This window comes from Chiloscyllium punctatum, chromosome 3 (genome assembly GCF_047496795.1).
Source record: "Chiloscyllium punctatum isolate Juve2018m chromosome 3, sChiPun1.3, whole genome shotgun sequence".
Taxonomy (NCBI): domain Eukaryota; kingdom Metazoa; phylum Chordata; class Chondrichthyes; order Orectolobiformes; family Hemiscylliidae; genus Chiloscyllium; species Chiloscyllium punctatum.
In genome coordinates, this window is record NC_092741.1 from 44,116,617 (window position 1) to 44,140,587 (window position 23,971).

At 41.1% G+C, this 23,971-nt stretch overlaps 1 protein-coding gene across 2 annotated transcripts in view; it reads left to right on the top strand.

Moving 5' to 3' along the window:
* Window positions 1–285: 285 nt before the first annotated feature.
* Window positions 286–23,971, top strand: part of scml4 (Scm polycomb group protein like 4) — a 125,824-nt gene continuing 102,138 nt past the window's right edge. For both annotated transcript variants that reach the window (XM_072552493.1, XM_072552501.1), the window contains exons 1-3: window positions 286–403; window positions 770–1,017; window positions 20,421–20,550. In XM_072552493.1, the coding sequence (XP_072408594.1) occupies window positions 826–1,017; window positions 20,421–20,550 (322 nt within the window). In that variant the 5' untranslated portion in view covers window positions 286–403; window positions 770–825. The remainder of the gene's footprint in view (window positions 404–769; window positions 1,018–20,420; window positions 20,551–23,971) is intronic.

The following is a 23,971-nucleotide window of genomic DNA, read 5'->3' on the forward strand; positions in this document are numbered from 1 at the left end:
GAATATATTTTCTCTCTCCTCTCTCTTGACAGCACATTTCCTTGTTGAGCTGATTGAGAGGAAGGAAGATATACCACATACAGGCTTCATTTTCTGTATGTAATATGTATTTTTTTTTTCTTTTCTGAATGCACAGGGTTGGTTGGTTTCCGGACATGATGTGGTTTAAGCTGTCATCGTAATGGAAATTCACTGTTGTAGCCATGGCAAATCGAGTTTCTGCTCTGCCCTGAATGCATTAGTTTAATGAGATGTTTGCAGCTGGAACACTAGGCTGCTGGAGTCTTAGTTTACAAGGAGAAGCGTTGCAAAGATGGGCTTTGCCAGTTTATTGTGCCTGTGCAATAAATGTGTTCCTGCCTTGACTACCTTAGAGGTTTAATATTATAGTCTAGCTAACCAGGTAATAAGAACGAGTGAATGGTTTGTCTGCATGGCTGCAATTGTTAATTTAAGAAGTCTTGGTTTAGTAGCATAAGTCAATACAAACAGATTTTATCCTGGTGTATATAATTTAAGTACATACGTTATTAAGATGTACAGATAATTACATTATGCAGGTGGCTTGTTTCATGGCTATACACCTATGTATTGTATATATAATAGTTTAAACTGGCACAAGGAGTCTCAATGTGGAAAGAGAATAAATATTTATTGCAAAGATAATTGAGAAATTCGCAGCAATTGTTTTAGATCATCTTTACCCTGTCATTTAATTTCCTCTCTCTCTCTCTCTCTCTCACTCTCTTTTTGTCATTTGTTCTTCTAGTTGCTATCCTGAACAGCACTGCTACTCCCTCGCCACTACAATCTGAAGAGAGTGAAATGCAGTCTGCAATGAAAGTGGCTTCAGAGCATACACCAGGGCGACGAGGAAGGAAACCAGGAAGAAAACGGAGACAGGAGCTCCTTCAGTCAGCTTTTAAACTAGCTGTGCAAAATGTTGTGGCAGCTCCATCTAAAATTGTTTTACCACTGAAAATACCCAAAAAGAGAGGACCAAAGCCGGGAAGCAAGGTAAATATGGTTGCATCCCTGTGACTTTATGTTAGCTCTGTAGTATGAAGGATGCACTGTGCATGTGCAAATTGGCTAAGTATGTAAAGTCACTCAGGCATGTATCAATAAGAACTGTCACCTAAGCTTACAAGTTCCATTCTCCTTTTTAAACAAAATAAAAAATACACAAGAATGACAGCAGAAATGCTGTTGTGCTGAGACACAGAATCTAAATAAGTTTTCAAGTAAACACCTATCTCTTACTTTTACTATTTGGTAAGATCAGGATGTAATCGGTGATTTGCATGCACTACATAAGGGATTACATATGCACATCATAAGTTGAACTCTTTGATTCAAAATCTGTGATGAAATGTTGTTGCTAAAGTGTAATCAATTGCCTGTCTTGTCCTTCGTCAAATGACATCAGTAATTCGGGGAAAGATAATGAACTCCATTATGATTGAATGGCATTGTTATAATAAATTTCTAAATATTGTTTAACACTTAAATAGAGAATATTACTTGGAATGCACTGAGTTGCACATCAGATCCCCTTTCCCACCCTCCAGTAAAGATTTCAGTAACTAAATTTCTCATACAACATGGAATAAATAACTGCAAAAGCAGTTTCCCAATAACTTCAATTCACAAGAACTCCAAATTAAAAGAAAATGTGAAAGTGGACAGCAGAGATTGCCAGGATTAGCACTGACTCTTGTAAACCTGTTAATATCTTTTTCTCCAGTCTGTGTTTGCATATTAATGATCTCTCTCATACTTGTTACTAAGGAAACAGGGTATTTTAATTTTCAGAGATTGTCAGCCTTAACCATTTCACTGTGTTTCTGCAACTACCTTAAAATGTGAAAGCTATCAGTCCAAGGTTTAGATTTTGATTATTATTGCGACTTACTAGAAAAATCCCTTACTGTAACACCTTGTGTTATGAACTTCATTGATAGAATAGATGAGGGAAACAGCTTGCCTTTGATGTCAGTGGTACACATTGCTTTTACAAAGCAGTATTTTTCCTAAATGCTATTTATAAACAACATATTTGTATGTTTGTTACAAAAAACAAATATACAAAATTTTCCCAAGGTACGTACTCTGTTTAACATCAGGGTTAGGTTTACATCCAGATTAAAAAAATAATTTTTGAGAATGGTCCTTTGAATTAACAGTTTTTATTTTAGCAACTTAAACATTAATCCCAGATTATTTTTATTAATGGTGACCCCAGCCTTCCTTAATTCTGAAATTAATGAGAAAGGAAATTGACACGAGTACCTTATGGATCTATGAAAACATCTGGATAAAGCATCGTACAGATTTTTTATGAACTAAAGGTTTATTTTTCTATAATTAACTGTTGACTGCTAAATTATTTCCACTAATTTTCATGAATTCAAAAACCAGTTAACAGCCAACACTGAAATGAAGATAGAGAACCCTAACGTAATATCGCAGTTGCCTCACAGTATAGCACTCTGCTTCCCTAATCTAATAACAATGACTGTCGTGAAAAATATTGCAGTAATTAGCCATTTTTTAAAAAAAAATCATTGATTTTTAAACTAATGGTGTAAAAAAGAAGTTAGAACTGAAGTGGACCTGTCCGTTGTCCAGGAAACGGTTTTACCCTGACATATTTAAAAACAGTACACATGTTGCAATAGCCATTTCTTAAAACAGCTTCTACTTAACATTTAGAGCACAGCTAACTTGTAGTTTGTGGAAGAATATTCTTTGTATCTAACAGAAGTAGGTTGTAAAGCTTTAGTAAACAATCAAAGCATTGCTATGTTTTTCATACTATTAATTAAAACAATATATTTTTCTACTGCTTATTTCTCTTTCTCACTTTATTATGCTGCTCTTTTTACCACCTTCTGTCAACACCAGATCTGTCAACATAAAGCGAATCCTAGTCATGATATTCCAGTTGCAAGTCGATTGCGCACATCAAGTTCCACTTCATACCTAAAAGCAGCACATCAGTCACAGGAGACAGTCAGCCTATGATCCAGCCTAGCTGCACTTTCCTACTACTGCTGTCATGGCTGCCATGAAAAAGCAGATTTGCTTCAGTTGTTGTTAGAGTTGGGGTTCCCAAACTATGGGCCATGATTCCCACGGGGGATCATGGGATGGGAGTTTGGGGTCATGAGCTTCGAGGCAGCAAAGAACGACATGGAGCTTGGACTGAGCTTTCACATCTGAGATGTCCCTTTAGTTTGCAGGGTTTTTTCTGTTGGTTTGGGAGGCTTACACATCTGTTCTGTGACGTTCAATTGCTACATCTGTAAAAAATGTGACGCTTCAACATTTTAAAATAGTTTTCCCCTCTGTATACAAATATCCCTCCCTCCCCACCTTCCTTATTGATGTCTTACTTGGGATTTTATCAAACATTTTCTGAAAATCCAAATGCACCACATCTACTGATGTACCCTCGTCTATTCCACAAGGTACATCCTCAAAAATCTGTAATGGGCCTGTCAAATAACATTTCCCTTTGACACTGTGAAACTCCACATTGACACTGTGAAATACCATCAGTATTGGGAACAGTATCCTGTTCCCAAATCCTTTAGAATATATTCCAACATTTTCCTGTCTATTGATATTAGGCAAACTGGTCTAGAATTCTTATATTTTTCCTCCCTCCATTTCTAAACAGTGGGTTTACATTTGACACCCTCTAATCTGCTGGGATTGTCCCAGAATCTACAGAAGTTTGGAAAATGACAATGAAGGCATCCACTGTCTCCATGACAATCTCCTTTAGCACCCGGGGATGTAAATTATCAGGTCATAGGAATTTATCAGCTTTCAGTCCCATTAATTTCTCCACTCCTATTTTCTTACTAAGTTTCTTCAATTCCTCCTTTCCAATAGATTTTTGCTTCCCAAGCATTTCTGTGGAAAAAAAATTGTCTTCTTCAATGAGGACAGAACAAAATGTTATTTTATTGCTCTGCCATTTCCCTGATCAGTTCTCCCATTTCAGTCTGTGAGGACCTATATTTGTCTTCACTGATCTTTTCCTTTATATATTCTTCTCGAAGTTCTTGCAGTTAAATTGCTGATGAATAGAAATAGGTAGAATGAGTTGGCAGATGGGCTATAATTTAGGAAAATGTGGAGTTGTTCACTTTGGCTGGAAGAATTTAAAAAGGAGTTTTATGCAAATGAGGAACAAATAGAGAATTCCAGGGTGCAGAAGCATCTGAAATTGAGTGCATGTGTCTTAAAAAGTTATGATGCAGGTACAACAAATAATTAAGAAGGCTAATGGGATGTTATCCTTTATTATGATTGAAATTGAACATAAAAGGAAGGTTGTCATGCTGAAGTACAGTGCATTGGCACGAGCAATACTATGTGCAGTTTTGGTCTCCTTATTTAAGGGGAAGGGTGTAAATTCTTTGAAGGTGGTTCAGAGGAGGTTTGCTAGATTTGTACCTGGAATCAGTGGGTGGTCCTGTGAGGATAGATTGGTGAGGCTGGCTTGTTTCCAATGGAGTTTATAAGAGTGAGGGTGAATTGATTGAAGTGTATAAGATTACAAATTATCTTGACAGAGTGGAGGTTGAAAGAATGTTTTCTCTTGTTGGTGAGGCTAGAAGTAGGGAGCACTGTATAACAATTAGGTTTCACCCTTTATGACAGCGATAAGGAGAATGACTTTTCTCTCAGGTGGCTGTGCGACTTTGGGATTCTCTACTTCAGATGGTAGTGGAGACGGAATCATTGACTGCTGTTAACATAGAGGTGATTAAATTCTTGTTAAACAAGAGAATCAAAGGTTAGTGGCAAAGGTTGGAAAATGAAATGTGAAACATAAACAAATCAGCCATGGTCTTATTGATTAGTGGAGCAGCCTTGAAGAACCCCAGGTTTGTGTTTTGTAGGTGGAGGACGGGCTTTGCCAAGTCAGGAGTCAGTTACATATTGCAAAATGTTTATTCAGTTATCTGCTCTTGTAGCCATAGAATTTAAATAGCTAGTCCAATTATGTATCTGGTCAGCGGTAACCTCCAGGCATTGATAATGACGAAGTTGATTGCAATGCCATTAAATGTCTAGGGGAAGTGGTTAGATTCCTTCTTCCTGGAGATGGCCATTGCCTGGCATTTGTGTAGTGAGGCTGTTACTTGCCACACATCAATCCAAGCCTGGATATTGTCCGAGTCTCGCTACATATGGACATGGACTGCTTCAGTATCTGAGGGATCGCAAATGGTAGTGACCAGTCTGCAATCATCTGCAAACATACCCATTTCAGAACTTGTGATTGAGGGGAGGTCATTGATGAAGCAGCTATAGATGTTTGGGCCTAGGACACTACCCTGGGGAACTCCTGCAGAGTTGTTGTGGGGCTGAGATGACCAACCTTGCACCACCACAGCCATCTTCCTTATGTACCAGGTATATCTCCAACCAGCAGAGAGTTTAACCCCTGATTCCCATTGACTTGTTTTATGAGGGTTACCGCACTTGCTGAGTTGTTGCCTTAATGCTGTCAAGGTCATCTCACTGCACCTCTGAAGTTCTGCTTGTTAATTGATGTTTGATCCAAGGCTCTAATGTGGTCAGGAATTGAATGGCTCTGGCAGAACCCAAACAGTTTGCAAGTTAGCATGTTATTGCTGTGAAAGTGAGGCAGTAACTGCCCTGTTAGCTACATCTTCCAACACTGTACTGGTGATCAAGACTAAAACTGATGGAGCAGTGTTTGACCAGAATGAATTTGCCCTGCTTTTTGTAACTTTGTGCTTTAGAACACAAGTGGGCAATTTTCCTCATTGTCTGGTCGATGTCAATACAGTAGAAGAGCTTGGCTAGCGTACAGTTCATTCTGGAGCACAAGTCTTCAGTTCTATTGCTGGATCACTGTCAGAGCCTGTAGCTTTTGCAGTATCCAGTGCTTTCAGTCATTTTTTTGTATAATGTAGAGTGAATTGAATTGCCTGAAGACCTCAGGAGGAGGCCAAGACATATCATCCATTTGGCATTTCAGGCTGCAAATGTTTAGCCGCCTGATCCTTCATAATAAAGTAGTGAACACATGAAAATTGCAAGGATTGCAGATAGCTGGAAATCAGAAACGAAGACAGAAGTTGCTGGAAAAGCTTGGCAGGTCTGGCATCATCTGTGGAGAGAAATCAGAGTTAAGGTTTCGGGTCCAGTGACCCTTCTTCAGAACTCAGTACATGACTTGTACTGCATTATTATAGAAATTGAGCCAATTGCCCATCCTCCACCAGAATACAATGATGGTATTAATAGATAATGATTTTTTCTTACTGTGCATTTTCAGACTTTCAGTCCTTTTACAAAACATTTTGAAAGAACTTGATTTTCTATCTTTTGTCACTGGATAAAATCAAGCTCAAATTTATGTGTTATGTCTTCAGTATGTTTTATTCTCTTAACCCAACTATCTTTACCTTTGGAGAACTGTGATACAAAATAATTCTGTGGAAACAGACCTTTTCCAGTGCTTATAGAACAAATGAAAACTGCACGACATAGAGTCATAGAAAACTACAGCCTATAGAAAGAGGAGGACTTTCAGCCCATCACATCCACACCATTCAAAAGCTATTTTAATCACATTTTCTCACACTTGGTCCATTGCCTTCTATGTCTTGCCATCACAAGTGCATATCTAAATACTTTTCAAAAATATTATGAAGGCTTCTGCCCCTCCAAGGCAGTCAGTTCCAGATTCCCACCACCCTCTGGAGTAAGAGACTTTTCCTCACATTCATCTTCTGCCCCTCTGGTCAGTAATCCCTCCATCAAGGGGAAAAGTTCCTTCTATCTATGCGCCTCATAATTTAGTACATCTCAATCACCTCCTCCCTCAGTTTTCTCTTCCCAGCCTCAGAATGAGGTGGGCATTGGTGGGAATATTGGGATTATTGGGTGAAATTGGCATGAATGAGGTCCTTAACGTTGAGAGCAAATGTGCCATTCTCCAACCAAATGTTAAACAGCAAGATGCATATGTCTTTACAGAGTAACCAAGGATCTATTTCCATCCGTCACATTTTAATATCTCATAAAGTTAATCTCACCTCATTGATGTCCAGTTTCCCATTCTCCCACCTGCTGAGTAGAAACTGAGTGGAAACAATTCCTGATTTGAGTGGTTATCTGGTGACTCCTGATTACTCATCCAACCATCCATCTTGGATACCAGTCACTAACATCTCACACTGCACTATCAGTGACTGCACCTATCCACTGTACACAGACATTGGCACAGGTTACCTACCAGCATCACTACATCATCATGGCACATCTCTGACGCATTTCAGCACTGCATTATAGAAGACACTGGCACCTCTCACTGCAATGCTGCTGGCAGGATATTTTACACACAGGGACAGGTATCCTCCAGTTCATGGACTGTATCAGAATGCTCTTCACAGCTCATCACTTGTTCTCTGAACACTCTTTCACTTTGCTCCTACTTCTTTGCTCATAGAATCTCTGCCTTGACTTCCATTACCCCCTGTTGTCCCCCACCTCCCCCTCCACCCCACCATATCACCCAAGATTAAAGGTCAGGGCATCTGTAACTCTACAGTCTGGGAGTAGGCCACAGTCCACCCTATGGGTTCATTGCAAACCATCTAAGCAGTCACGGTGAGCCAGTCAGGGAGCTGCACAGAGATTAGTCAGGGGTCTGGACACACATCATTCAGGGCTGGATGTCTAAATCGGTCAAAGGGGTGGGCCATTACTAGTCCCACAGTCTGTTTATATGTGTGCCCATTTGTGTTCCCGTGTGTGTGTGTGTGTCTGTCTGTCTGTGTGATTCCCCTCTGACTGGGTGTTGCCTCTTGGATGTGTCCTGTCTTCTTTCGAGAAAACGCATCTGAAGTGATACCTGTTTCTTTACTCTTTATGCTGAGCACAAGTGGCTGGATGGCTGTGTGTATATCAAGTCGACAATGCCCATGGAGGCAGTCAGACCTAATATGCCAGAGGCAGCACCATGTAACAAGCCTGCCAACTGCTCCTATATCTCAACGTGCATTTGGGTGATGTTCTGAATGGTGAACACCATGTGCTCCTCTCCTGCCTGGGACTGAGTTGGCATTTGATATCTGGCAGTCGTCCAAGTGCCACTGGCCTGGGGAATTTCTTCCTTGGGCAACTGTGGAGATGTGACAGTCCTGATGTTCATGCAACGTGTCCTCCTAACAGTATTATAGCTAAAGTACACTCCGAGGTGTCTGTCTGAGCTGAAGGAGGGTGCATTCTCTGAGAGATCTGCAACTTCTTCCTCAGGGGTGGATGTGGAGATGTCTGTTTGGTCTGCTCTCTTAACTGTGGACATCATCCTCTGGTACATGCAGGAGGTAAGCGAGAGAATGTAAAAAGGGATGGAAGATCAGGTTTGTTAAGAATACATTCACATTGGCTGTACTGGGAGCGCAGCCCAGCTCAGCGCAGCCCAGCAATGGACAACAGTTCTTGTTTGGTTACCAGGAAATGCACATTTCGGCATCATCACAGTCCAGGTCATGGTCCTCACCAGTCAGAGCCAGGGTTCATGCCTTGAAGTGGGGTAAAGAGCTAAATGTTGGACTCCTCACCCCACCTCTATCATGGTCCTCTCCACCTTAGTATGGGCCATTTCTCCTGGAATGAGACAAAGGGAGGTATTGAGTGAGATGAAAGTGCCTGGCACAGTTGCTGATGACAGTATAAGAACAGAAAAGGTGGTGAAGTATCTGAATTAGCAAGTGAGCTAGCAGTGAAGAGGAAATTCAGGTTCGGGAGCCTTAGTGGGGAACTGGTGCAGGTGGCGGGGGGGGGGGGGGGGGGGGGGGGGGGGATGGGAATGGGGTAGTGAGTGAGCAAAGATATTGAGGTTGATGTGGAAGTGGCAAACAGTAAACCTTGGTGGGGGGTGGGTGCAGTAGAAGAGAATGAGTGAGTGTGAGGTAACAGAAAGAAGATGATGGTGCCTACTCTTGCAGAGAGGAGAAGGTACACTGCTGGATATGCTTCCAGACCATGGGAACAAAACTGACCCAGGACCAGGCTGGGAGGTATAGTGGCCTCAGCATGTCCTGAGGGAAGAGGACAATCTTTCTCCATGCCACCCTGTCCACCAGCACCTCCAGGTCCCTGCCAGCAAAGCAGGCTACTAATGTTCCTCTATCCATCAGGGCTTGGGCTGCCCACACTAACTGTGCAGAGGGCTGCGACAGCTGGAGCATTGCTGTTCTTTAACCGTGGTGCTGCCAGAGGTCAGGATGTCCTGAGGAGTTCTGCCTGTGGCAAGAGGGAAGATATCTGAGTGGGGTGTCAGAGGCTTATGTGGAAGTAATGAGGCAAGTTACGGAAAATAGTGTGAGCTCATCAGATCCCACAGAGGGAAACCCTCCATGAAACTTGCTAAAGTTAACACTTAGACAATTTCTGATAAAATGCAGCCCTTGGTTTTTATACAGGGCTTTCACTTGCCCATGAATGTTGCAAAAGGACTGTCCTTGGTTTATTCTTATGTTTTCACCAGAGTACAGGCTCTTTCTCAGCAGGAGGAAGCAATTAATCACCCCCAAAACTTGGATTTACCAACATGATGGAAGTATAATTAGGATGTATCCTTAGTTGAGAGGGTTGGAAATTCATAATCCCTATAAAGAGACTCTGATGAATATGGAAGTCACAGTGAGAGTATCGCATTCACCACACCAGCCTATAGATTGTAAAGATATGCAATAGTTAGGTTACTGTTAGATTCATATCTAAATTCATGGATAGAGGAACATTAATAGCCTGCTTTGCTGGCAGGGACCTGGAGGTGCTGGTGGACAGGGTAGCATGGAGAAAGATTGTCCTCTTCCCTCATATGTTTGGGCATACAGTTTTATAGTTTTAGGAAAGGAATTTGACACATAAGTTCAGTTCGGTAAAAAGCTAGAAACATGACGTTTGCAGTGATTCCTGTTTGAGGTCTATGTAAAACTTTGGATCTGAAAGGTAGTTAATTTGCTATTCTACACAGGAACAGGGTGCATGTGGAACATTGCCATGGAGATGGGTGGAGCTTAGTGAGATGCTTTGTTTTCAGTTTATTATAGTGAATTCAGTGAGTGCTAAGCTAGCTTGGGAGAAGTTTAGAAGCAGCTAAGAGACTGTGTCAGCTTTGGATCTAAAGAAGCTTGAAGAAAGTGAGGACTGTAGATGCTGAAGAGTCAGAGTCGAAAAATATGGTGCTGGAAAGGCACAGCAGGTTAGGTAGCATCCGAGGAGCAGGCGAGTTGACATTTTGGCCATAAACTCTTCATCAGGAATGTCGATCTTAGGAAGCTGAAAGATAAAGCTAGGGATTCACCAGACATAGAACAAGTGTCAAATCTATCATCTATGATGGAACCTGTATTTGGGAGCTGACATTTACAATTAAGCAAAGTGCAAAACATAAAATTGACTGGGAGATTTGTTCAGATGGGCGCTAAAGGAAGAAACCAACACTCATAGTGCAAAGCCATGAAACTAGTTAGAGCTGGAACTCTGGAGGTAACACAGCACTTGGCTGTTTAAACCAAGAGGGATTGCTAATGTTCGAAGCCACTCCATGAGAGTACCATTTAAAATAGAAATTAGGAGGAAGTTATTCTCTCAGGTAGTAGTGAATCTGTGGAATTCTTTTCCACAGAAGGCTGTAGAGGTTGGATTGTTAAGTATATTCAAGGCTGGGGGGGAGACAGAGACATTTTTAATCAGTAAGAGAATCGAGGGTTCTGGGGAAAAGGCAGGAAGTTGGGGTTGAGGACTACGAGATCAGATATGAACGCCTTGAATGTTGGGGTGGATCCGATGGGGTGTATGGCCTACTTCTGCTCCTCCATCTTATGGACTTACAGAGTCACAGAGAGACCTGTCAAATTGTGGAATCCAGAGCTGTTAGGTTTTAGAAAGCACAGTTGTGAAAAGTTCATGGAAGGAGCCACATACTGGGAGAGAAATCCTGGATTTTGGTGTTTCTTCTTTTTCTGGGCACCCTTGTCCTCCCAGAGATTTCTCACTCAAAGTTATTTCGTTACTCCACAGCCAAATCCATTGTTTGGCCAATAGCATTACTTCAGGCCAGTAACGCCTGCAAAGTCTTGGTGGTTTTTTTTGGGTTGCTGGGTGGCTCATTGGTTAGCACTGCTGCCACACAGCACCAGGCAATGGGGTTCGATTCCAGCCTTGCGTGACTGTCTGTATGGAGATTACACGTTCTCCCTGTATCTGTGTTGGTTTTCTCTGGTTTCCTCCCACAGTCCAAAGATGTGCAGGTTAGGTGAATGGGCCATGCTAAATTGCCCATAGTGTTCAGGCATGTGTAGGTTAGGTGCATTAGTCAGGAGTAAATATAGAGTAATAGGGTAGGGGAATGAGTCTGGGTGGGTCACTCTTCAGGGGGTCAGTGTGGACTTGTTGGGCCCAATGGCCTGTTTCCACACTGTAGAGGATTCTATGATTCTATGAAAAGTCTGTTATCAAAAATAAACATTAATGGAATCCCCTAATCTTCTGAATATTTCAATTGTAAAAATGTCAATTGCAGTTACAATCTGCATTGGAAGTATTATTACTTACAAGATACTTCAATAAAGAACACGACATAATTCTGGCATGACCTGCAACCTCCCATCTATAGAACCCATCTACTAGGCTCCGCTTTCAAGGAAAAGCCGCCAGCATTCTCAAAGATCCATCCCACACTGGCAATGCTTTTCTACAACCTCTACCATTAGGGAGAAGGTACAGAAGCCTGAACACACGCACCAGCTAGGTTGGAAACAGTTTCTACCCTACTGTTTTTAGAATACTGAATGGACTCACAAACTCCTAGCATTCGCCTGTACCTGTGTTTTTGTTTTTACCACTGTTTACCTATTATTTACTTATCTATGCAACTTAACTCTGTGATCTGCCTGTAATGCTCACAAGACAAAGTTTTTTTTTACTGTGCCTTGGTACATGTGACAATAAGTTCAATTCAATTCAATTCAACTAAAAACTACATACCACCTTGAAGTTCCCAGATTCACTAGAAGGAGCACAAATCATTAAAACATTTCAGGATATGTCATAGGAACAAAGGAACAGGAACAGGCCGCACAGCCCCTCACATCTGCTTCACCATTCAATGAGATCAGGGCGAATTTGTGGCTTAACTCCATATCCCTGCCTTGGGCCTGTATCCTTTGATATTCTTATTAAATAAAAAATTGTCTATCTCAGATCTAAAGTTAACAATTGAATTAACAATGACTGCTGTCTGATGTAGAGAGTTCCAAACCTCCACTAACTCCTCTTTCTATGTAGAAGTGTTTCTAACCTTGCTCCTGAATGGCCTTGACTTAATTCTTAGTCTATGCCCCCAACTCTAGAAACATGAAACAGTGGAAATAGTTTATCTTAATCTACTCTTTCTTTCTCAGTTAATGTCCTGAAGACCTTGATTAATCAGCCCTAACCTTCTAAATTCTAGAGAACAAAAGGCCTAATTAGTAATCTCTGTTCATAACCTAATCCCTGAAGTTCAGGGATCACCCTTGTAAACCTGTGATGAACTGCCTCCCTGACCAAAACCTTCTTTCGAACATATAGTGGTGCCTAGATCTGCTTGCAGTACACCAGTGGTGCCGAACTAGGATTTTGTAAAACTATAGTATAACTTCTGTATCCCTACACTCCAGCCTTTCAGATAAGAAGGGCAGCATTCCATTAGCTTTCTTGACTATTTTCTGCACCTGTTCATGTCATTTTAAAGAAGCTGAAACCTCCAAACCTCATTGGACATCCACTGTATTTAACTCTGTGCCTTATTAAAAAATACCCTGATCTATCCATTTTCTGTCCAAAATGGATAACTTCATATTTGATAATAGTAAATTCCATCTGCAACGGCTTTGCTCATTCACCTAATTGATCCTGTTGTAATTTTACGCTGTCCTCAGCACTGTCTGCGATGCTGCCCAATTTTGTGCTGTCAGCAAATTTGGATATTTGATTCTTTTGATGCGATTCTCCAAGTCATTAATGAATATTGGGAATAATCGAGGCCCAACATAGATCTCTGTGGAACCCCACTAGTCATGTCCTACCCATTATTCCAACTCTGTTTCCAGCCACTCAAACAATTTCCCACACATGTCAGTAATTTGTCCTCAATCCCATAAGCTTCCACTTCAGCCAACAGTCTTGTGCAGGATTTTATCCTATAAACACCATCCATTGACTTACCTTGAAAAGTCTATAAGGTTTGTCAGACATGACCTTACCGAGCCCTTCATGAAAAAATGCTGACTCTCCCTGATTAGTTGAAATGTGTTGATGTGAACAGTTCCCTAACCTTGCTTATGAACTGTCTGCTCCAGATATCAGGCTAAACTGATCCATAATTCCCTGGCTTCCCTTTGTCATCCTTCTTAAACAGTGGAGTGACATAAGCAAATTTCCATTCGAGAGTGTGGTGCTGGAAAAACACCGCAGGTCAGGCAGCATCCAAGGAGCAGGAAAATTGACATTTCAGGCAAAAGCCAGACTCCTGAATCCAAGGAACTCTGAAAGATTATGGTTAGGGCATCAGCAATGTGTTCTGCTACCTCCTTTAATACTCGTAGATGGAAACCTTCAGGTCCTGGGGATTTGTCACTCTTCACTTTCATTCATTTGACCATTATTGATGATTTACCGAAACTAATTTCATTTAGACTCTGGCCCTGATCCTCTCTTAATATCTTGTGGCAAGGCATCCTTCTCTTTCTGCTGTCAATACTGAAGCAAAATAGTCATTCAACACATCTGTCATTTCCCCGTAGTCGGAGAGTCATGGTGTCATACAACATGGAAACAGACCCTCCAGACCAACTTGTCCATGCTGACCAGGTTTCTCAAAATATACTAGACCACCGTGGGCCTGTGTTTGGCCCACATCCCTCTAAATCTTTCCTATTTGTGCAGCTTGTTAAAAGGCTTTTCAAATGCTTTAACAGTATCTGCATCTACCACTTCTTTGGCAGTTCATTCCACACACCCTCTGTGTGAAGAGGTTGCCCCTCAGGTCTCCTTAAATCTTTCTCCACTCACCTTAAAAATATGCTCCCTAGTTTTGAACTCCTTCTCCCTGGGTAAAAGATCTTTGCTATTCACCTTACCTTTGTCCCTCATGATTTTATAAACCTCTGTATGTTTACCCCTTAACGTCCTATGCTCCAGTGAAAAAAGTCCCAGCCTATCAAGCCTATTCTTATAACTCAAACTCTCCAGTCCCAGCAATATCTTAGTAAATGTTTTCTGAACCCTCTCCAATTTGAGAATATCCTTCCTATAACAGGCGACCAGAACTGGACACAGTATTCCAGAAGAGGCATCACCAATATACTGTACAACCTCAAGATGATGTCATTGACAGTATCTCTGTCACAGTCCTTAGTGGACCGATATGAATTCAGCCATTTTTTCTTTCTATAACTATAAAATCTCTTATTGTTTTTTTATGTCTTTTGTAAGTTTCCTTTCATAATCCTTTTTAGCCATTCTTATAAGCTGTTTTATCTCCCTTTATATTTATCCCATTCTGTAGGATCTATTCTGCATTTATAGGACCTTTCTTTCAGTTTTATGCTGCTTTGTCCCTTCTTAGTTGTCCATGGCTGTTTTCTTATGCGAGCTTGTGCTTTTCCTCTCATGGGTACATGTGCTTCTGAATAGCATTAAATGTTTCCTCGAACACCCTCCACTGTTTATCTGTTGTATTAGCAGAGCTCCCAAGTTTATTGTAGATAGGCTCTACCTCAGCACTTTAAAGTCTGCCTTACTTAAATCCAAAATGGCTTATCTTTTACACATGCTTCATGGAACTCGATCATGCTATGCTCACTATTTGACAAATGCTCACAACACGAGGTCACTAATTAAGTCAGACACATTGCTCGAACCAACATTGCTTGTTCCCTTGTTGCATCGAAGACAAATTGTCCCAGACACAGTCTAGAAATTTACAATCTTTCTCTTGTCTGTCTCTCCCAAGCTATGTTAAGATTAAAATCAATCACAAGTACTACTCTGCCTTTGCTTCATAAGTGCCTAATTTTAGCATTTATACAATCTAGCACTTCTGAGCTTCTACCAGGTAGTGAAATATAACACTTGTGGTTTTAATTCCTTTGCAGTTTCAGTGCCACTCATAAGGTCTCCATTGAGTACTTTTCGCCCATTACAGCCTGCCTACCACGGAAGTGATTTTGTTTCTGATCAGTAATGCTAATTCTTCCCCTTTGCCATTTTCTTTATCTCTCCTGTAGGCATTATAACAGGGTATGTTTAGTTCCCAGTCCTGACCATCCTGTAGCCCTGTCTCTGTAATGGCTACTATATCATAATTTTCCATTTGAATCTATGCCTGCACCTCATTAATTTGTTCCTTACATTTTGTGCATTTGCTTAAAGTCCCTAATTTTGGCTGTACACTCTATCTTATCCTTCAACATGTTTTTATTATTTCTCCCCTGGTTTGCTCAATACAGGTTGTTCTGATGTAACACGTGTTTTGTTAAAGCAAATTTGCCAGTGATGAATTGGGGACACTGTTTCTAAAGCATGAACTTTTAAAGCATGTTTTGGTTATAATATGATTCTAGCCCCATTATTTTAAATGGTGCTGTGATGACACAATTTTCTTATAACAGGGGATTGCACAAGAACGGAACTACCGTGTCATAGCAGAATCGATTGTACATGCTTTATAGTCTTGCCTTGCTCATTAAACTGGTCCTACTTGATCATCCTATTAACCTCTACCTTCTCTTCACATCCTCATATTTTATACTTGTTCCAAAGTGGACAAAATTTGAAAGGTGATATCATAATCTTAACATTCAATAACTTGATTTGCTAATCCTGAGACACTATAACATGGTTACTTCATTGATGCATTACAGCAAGTAATCCCCTTGTGGGCGGCATGGTGGCACACTGCTGCCTCACAGCGCCAGAGACCCAGGTTCAATTCCCGCCTCAGGTGACTGACTGTGTGGAGTTTGCACATTCTCCCCGTGTTTGCGTGGGTTTCCTCCGGGTGCTCCGGTTTCCTCCCACGGTCCAAAAATGTGCAGGTCAGGTGAATTGGCCATGCCAAATTGCCCGTAGTGTTAGGCGAAGGGGTAAATGTAGGAGAATGGGTCTGGGTGGGTTGTGCTTCGGCGGGTCGGTGTGGACTTGTTGGGCCGAAGGGCCTGTTTCCACACTGTAAGTAATCTAATCTAAACCAGCTGCAAATATATCAGGGAAGTCTCCACTGAACTGGTCACAGTAAGATCTATTGCTGGTTGGTACATGCACCTCTGTTACACTTCTAGTTGGTTGATTTGTAGATATTTCGAATCAACATTTTCAGTGATGTTATCACACACCTCTGGAGGAGGAAGGACTTGTAGGTAGGCCTCCTGGCTCAGAGGTAGGGACACTGCCACCACACCACAAAAGCACTACCTCGTACACTCTGTCAGCTTTCAAAAAGTGTATTGATTGCTGAAGCTTTGAGATAAGGAGCAGCGCACTACAAAGGGTTTATTTTTGAATTTCCTGCATTGATGATTAGATACTGGTGCCACATTCTGTTTCATTTTAGAACAGAAGCAATTATCTTTAAAAAACATCTTTAACACTATCTTTGCTTAACACCTTAAGCTATTTCTTTTCATTTCTATTTTGCCCTGGCTAGAATTTGACTTCTAGTTGTTGAAGATTTTCCATGCTAAATGTACTGTGCATGTATTACTTGCTGAAGAAATTAAGTTGTATTTTAATGGATTTAATTTGAATTGAGTGGTTTGAAAAGGTAGTGCCTTCAATTACTTACATTACGAAATGGAAGGAAAGCTTTGAATACTACAAGTGTGCAGCATGACCGTCAGAGAAAGTAAGATCAACAGTGGGGCCACAAAACATCATCAAGGTCACTCGAAAAATTGGCCTTTCCTTTTGGCTCAGGTGCTGATCAAAAGCTGTTCATTTCCCACATGAAATCGCCCATAAGACCAGAAGAGTAGAATTAGGCCATTTCGCCCATTGAGTCTACTCTTCCAGTCAATCATGGCTATTATGTTTCTCAATGTCATTCTCTTATCTTCTCTCTATTACCATTGGTCCCCTTACCAATTAAGAACCTATCTATCTTTGTCTTAAATTCAAGCAATGACTTGGCTTACAGAGCCCTCTGCAGCATTCTGTTCCACAGATTGAGTTGTGTCTGACTGAATAAATTCTTCCTCAACTTAGTCCTTCACTCTGAGGTTGTGCCCTCAGGGTTGTGCCCTCAGTCCTAGTCTCTGCTACTAGTGAAAACATTTTCTCCACCTCCTCTCTGTTCAGGGCTGTCAGTATTTTGTAAGCTTCAATGAGATCCCTCCTTATCCTTCAAAACCCCATTAAGTACAGATCAGAGTGCTCAACTTTTCCTCATATGACAAGCCCTTCATCCCTGGGATCATTCCTGTAAACCTCCTCTGGACCCTCTCCAGCACCAACACATCCGTCCCTAGATATGGTGCCCAAAACTGCTTACAGTGTTCCAAATGTGGTCTGACCAGATTCTTTTACAGCCTCAGCAGTACATTTCTGCTTTGTATTCTAGCCCTCTTGAAATGAACACTAACGTTGCATTTGTCACTCTAACTACCAAATGATTTGCATGTAAACCTTCAGAGAATCCTGAGCTAGGACTCTCAAGTCCCTTTGTGCTTCTAATTTCCAAAGCCTTTCCCCATTTAGAAAATAGTCTATGCCTCTATTCTTCCTACCAAAGTGCATGATCTCTCACTTTCCCACATTGTATTCCATCTGCCACTTCTTTGTCCACTCTCCTAGCCTGTCCAAGCCCTTCTGCAACCTCCCTGCTTTGTCAAAATTATCTGTCCCTTCTTTTATCTTTGTGTCACCTGCAAACTTAGCAACAATATTCCTAGTTCCTTCAAACATAATATTATTAAAAAATGCGAGTCATTGTGATCCCAGCACTGATCTCTGCTGAACTCCACTAGTCACTGGCTGCCTTCCTGAATAAGACATCCTGAATTAGCAACAATGCTCCTAGTTCCTTCATCCAGAACATTAATACATAACGTGAATAGTTATGGTCACAACACTGAACCCTGCTGAACTCCACTAGTTACTGGTTGCCATCCTGAAAAACATTCCTTTGTCCTCAGACCCTGCCAGTCAGGCAGTAAAGTTTGTTTTTGCTTAAAAACACAGTAGGGCAGGACTTACACAGTTAGTATTAGAGCCCTGAGTAGTGTTGTCAAACAGAGAGAGATCTAAGGGTGAAAGTTGCATCGCAGGTAGAAAGGGTTGTTAAGAAAGTGCTTAACGCACTTGCCTTCATTGCTGAGATCATTGTGTAGAGGAGCTGAGACATCATGTTGACGTTGTACAGGATGCTGGTGAGGCCACCTTTGGAGTACTGTGTCCAGTTCTGGTCACCCAAGTAAAGGATATTATCTTATTGGAGATGGTTCAGAAAAGATTTACCCGAATGCTGTCAGGACTGGAGGGCTTGAGCTATAAGGAGAGGTTGGCTAGGCTGGGTTTTATTTTCACTGGAGTGTTGGAGGCTGGAACCTCTTATAGAGGTTTATAAAATCGTTAGGGGCATGGATAAGTAAACAGACAAGGTCTTTTCCCTGGGGTGAGAGAGTCCAGAACTAGGGGGCATTGGTTTAGGGTGAGAGGGGAAAAGTTTAAAAGAAATGCATGGAGCAACTTTTTCACGCAGAGGGTGGTGCATGTATGGAATGAGCTGCCAGAGGAAGTGATGGAGGTTGGGACAATTACAACATTTAAAAGATATTTGGATGGGAATATGAATAGAAAGGTTTAGAGGGATATGGGCCAAGTGCTGGCAAATGGGAGTAGATTAATTTAGGATATCTTGTTGGCATGGAAGAGTTGGACCAAAGGGTCTGCTTCTGTGCTGTACATCTCTATGATTCTGTGGTAGATGCAGGTCAGCTACAATGATTAAAAGATAAGTGCTTGAACAGGAAAAGTTTAGAGCAATCTGGGCCAAATGCAGACAAGTGGGATTAGGTTAGTTTGGGAAATTTGGTCAGCATGTGCGAGTTAGACCAAAAGGTCTGTATCTGTGCTGTATGACTCTATGACTCTATGATTCTATTCTTCAGAATTACTGAAGCAAGTCACCTTCAGGCAAGTGGAGAGTATAGACTTCAATTCATCATGATGCTCGCTTCAGTTAGTTTCTCATTTTCTACAAAGTAAAGTTTGTTTTTGCTTAAAAATGTGAAATCGTGTGGTGCAGGTCTGTAAATTGGATGGGCATTTAGATTTCTTCTTTCAGTGTTAACAGTCCCTAACAGGATCATAACACCACTTCAAGTCGTGAATTAGACACGACACTTCCTGTTTTGTATTGGTTTTTCTCTTCGTTCCACATCAACATTTTAGCAAATGGATTTGGATCTGTTAAGAGTTTTAAATTGCGAATGTAGTACAGGTTAACTGCTAACTGCTCCATTTGCACATCCTTACAGATCTCTGGGGAACATCCCTTGTCACATTCCACCAATCTTTTATTCCTGCCTTTCCTATCTTACTTTTCCAAACATTCCCGAATGATAGAAATCTTTTAAAACTGAGCTGCACAACAGTAGGTTGTGAATTTTGATTTAAATGTCCATTTTTTGACATTCCACCACATTCCAGTTTGCTGGTTATCTATAGGGCCAAACTAGTGTAGAATATACATTATCACCAAATAATTCCTTTTAATCTTTACACAATATTATAACCATGAAGTCTGACATACAATTTCTATCCCAAATAAATGATAATCATAACTTCTGCTTTGTGACCTGTTAGGGCGCATATGTTAGGTACAAAATAAGTGAATCTAAGTTGCAGCTCACTATCCCTTATAATTTACCTTCCGGAGTCAGTAAACTATTCAGGGTGAAGTGTCTTTTTGGGCTTCCCACTCTCTAGAAGTGGCCCCTGGCTCTGAAGTGTCCTGTTTTTCACAATCAATGGTGAAATTCTGCCCCTATCATCAAATTCAGGCCAATCCATTGAATTTGTTAGAGTTCTGCAGCTGGCCACAATGGTTAAATGTCAACAAAAAATGCAATGCATAGTTTATTTAATATTTCTAAAATGCATTTTGGTAGTGCGTCATTGGCTATGAGATGCTTGATAATGCCCTGCAATTGTGGAAGGTGCTTTATTGATGCAAGTTCTTTTAACTGATCTGCTTCCTCACAAGTCAATGAAGAAGTCTTCTCAAAAGTAATGATCGCAGGCAAAAGTAAGCTGGATATTTTTTGGAAGTTTCACCGGTACTTTCAAATTCTCTCTTGTTATGGCAGAGGAAGCCTCGTATTCCACCAAATCCTCCACCCATCTCGCCCACCTTAAGCACTCCAGAGCCAGATACCAGCACCATCCCCCAGGATGCAGCGACCGTTCCAAGCTCAGCGATTTCTCAAGCATTGACAGGTAGGAGGGGAAACAAACTGCTAACTATGGGTTGCCAGGGGCAGTTTAAGGAAAGGTATCAAATTCAGATGAAATTGCGATTAACGTGGCAGTCAAAGTTCAGGATTTAAACTAAAACAAAGAGCTGTAGGTGCTGGAGGTCTGAAACAAACACAGAAATTGCTGGAGAAACTCAGCAGGTCTGGCAGCATCTGTGCAGAGAAAACAGAGTTAACGTTTCAAGTCTGGTGACTCTTCATCAGAAATCTGAGTTTATCTGAGCAATTTTTGTTTTTATTTCAAGATTTAATCCATGGCAGCACAAAATGGATCTGTTAGGAACAACTGATATAGTCAATGCGTTAAACTAGTTACTGTTGACTTGGTGCAAAGAATTTGGATGAGTTTTATGATCTTGATCTGTTTGCTAATTCATTCCATTTTGGTTCTTTAAATGAAAGTTTGACTCTCTACTTTGGGGGAGTTAGTAGAATAATCACTCAATAGTACAGTTGTGTCTGTTTATAACATAGAGATCTGAGTTCATGTTTTTAAACAATTTGTCTTGAGACCTGGATGATGCTAGCAAGGTATTACACATTGTCCATCCTTTAGTGCTTTAAGAGTAGTGGTTTGACACAATCAAGTGGTGTGCTAGACTATTTCTGAGGGCAGTGGACTTGGAGTACCAGGTGGGCCAGACTGGGTAAGAATGGCAGGTGTCCATCTGAAAAGACACCAGCAAACCAAGTGAGGTTTTCTGATAATTACCAAAAATCTCACGGTCACCATTACTGACAACAACTGTTCTTTAGAGATTTGTTAATTCATTCAATTAAAGTTCTATCAGCTGCCAAAATGTAGCACTGCAGTAATTCACCAAAGCTACTTCAAAGACACCTTCCAAGCTCAGGACTGAGACCAAGGAGTCTGCCCAGCCACTGTAAAGTATCCATAGGAGAGGCCAAAGCTGGGTACAACTGTAATGGCATTTAATTAGATGCCGAACTGCCATACCATCCCTGAGTGAATGGGACTGAACAGTTTACATTCTCGTCCCCTTGTTCATATACAACAAGTTTGAGATAATATTCAGGCTTCAGCCGATGAGTGGCAAGGAATATTCACACCACTGAAGTGCATGGATTTACCATCTTTAATAAGAGAGATTGTAACCCTTTTCCCTTGACATTCAATGGCGTTGCTGTTATTTAATCCCAAGCTGTTAACATTTTAGGGGTTATCATTGACCAGAAACTGAGCTGCATCAGCTATATGTATATTGCAGCTACAGAAACAGGTCAGAGGCTAGAAATCCTGCAGCAAGTAAATCCTACACCTTCCGACTCCTCAAAGCCTGTTCACTGTCAACAAGACACAAGCCAGGAATACTCTGTACTTAGCTGGATTGGTGCAATACTCAAAAGCTTGATCCCATCCAGGTTAAAGTGTCCCCTTGATTGGCACCACATCCACCAGCATCATCAACAATCACTTACTTCATTGTCAATATACAGTGGCAGAGGTGTGTACCATCTACAAGATGCACTACCGTAACTCACCAAAGCCCCTTTGGTAATGCTTAACAACACATGGCTTCTGTTATCTAGAAGAAAAACAGCAGCAGATATAGTGACATCACCTCCCCACTCCCAAAGCCACTCACATAGGAACATAGGAATTAGGAATGGGAGTAGGCAGTTCAGCCCTTTGACCCCCTCGGCCATTTAACATGATCGTGGCTGATCTTATCCCATTCTCAACTCCACTCTCCTGTCTGCTCCCCCTAGCCCTTTATCCTGCTTCTCATCAGAAATACATCTTTTTTTTCTTGATTCTGCCTCTGCTGCTCTCTGGGGCAGGGAGTTTCACCGATTCACAACCCTCTGAGAGAAATCGTATCTTCTCATTTCAGTTTCCAACCTTCATCCTTGCACTCTATATCAATAACTTCTTGTTTGAGACTGCCCCACAAGGGAGAACATATGTTCAACACCCACCTTATTAATCTCCTTAAGCATTTTAATTCCTTTCATCCTTGGAATCAATCTGACAAACTTCCTCTGAACTGCTTCCTGTGCAACTACTTCCTTCCTTAAGGGGGCCAAAATCAGATCACAATATTCCTGGTGTGGTCTCACCAATTCCTTTTAACAACACTTTTTTACTTTTATAATCCAGTTCTTTTGGAATAAATACCAGGATTCCATTTGCCTTCCCTATTTTATGCTGCATCTACGTACCCACTTTCTGCAATGCATGTACAAAGATGCCCAGATCACTCTGTACTGATGTGCTTTGAATCTGCTTCCCATTTAAGTAATAATTTGCCCTTTTACTTTTCTGGTCAAAATGGGCAAAATCCACATTAAACTCCATCTGCCAGATTCTGGCTGAATCTCGTTGCTGAACAATATCTATCTATAAAACACTTTGTCTTTTCATCACTGCCTGCTTTTCTACCTATTTTAGTATCATCTGTGAACTTTGCAATGTTATACTGCTTGCAGATCATTTATTATAGGTTGTAAATAGTTCAAGTCTGAGATCTGAACCCTGTGGCACCCCAATAGTACAGTTTGCCATCCAGGGAATGATCTGATTATCTCAACCCTCTGTTTTCTGTCAGTCAGCCAATCCTCTACCCAAGCCAATACACTACCCTTAACCCTCCGGGACCTAACCTTCTGGATCAGTCTTTTATGCAACACCTTGTTAATTGCCTTCTGGAAGGCATCCTGACTAGGAACTTCATTGTCACAGGGTAAAATCCTGAAACTCTTTTTCTAACAGCCCCATGGGCTACAATGGTTAAAGAAAGTGACTTAACACCTCTTTCTCAAGAGCAGTTAGAAACAGCATTGTTTTTGCCAGTAATGCCCTCAACCTGTGCAACAATAAAAAGAGAATACCAGTTTTTGCCTTTTAAGAAGCAAGGGAAAAGAAGAGAAAGCAAATAATTGGTAGGTTTCATTTTTTTTCTGGTGATTGCTTAGCAATGGGCTGAGGCTTACTGGCTCAGGGAGTTTCATAGAACCGAGTGAGTTCAATTCACACAATTCACCTCTGCTCACTTTATAATGTAAGTACCAGGTCTCTGGGATAAACTGGCCATGGCTAACCGTGTTAAGGATAGTATTAAATTGAAAGCAAAAGATATAAAATGCAACAATGATAATTGGTGAACTCGATGGTTGGGGAGGTTTTAAGTGCCAACTAAAGAAGACCAAAAGTAATACAGAATGAGAAAATAAGCCACGAGAGTAAACTGGCAAGCTTTTGGTTGAGAGAGGAACAAGACTGACAGTTAAATGTTCCAGGATTTAGATGTTTCAGACATTATAGATAGAGATGTAAAAGATGGAGGGGAGCTGCATTACTGATAAGGGAGAGTATCACAGCTGTACTGAGGGATGACACCTTGCAGGGCCCATCCAGCCAG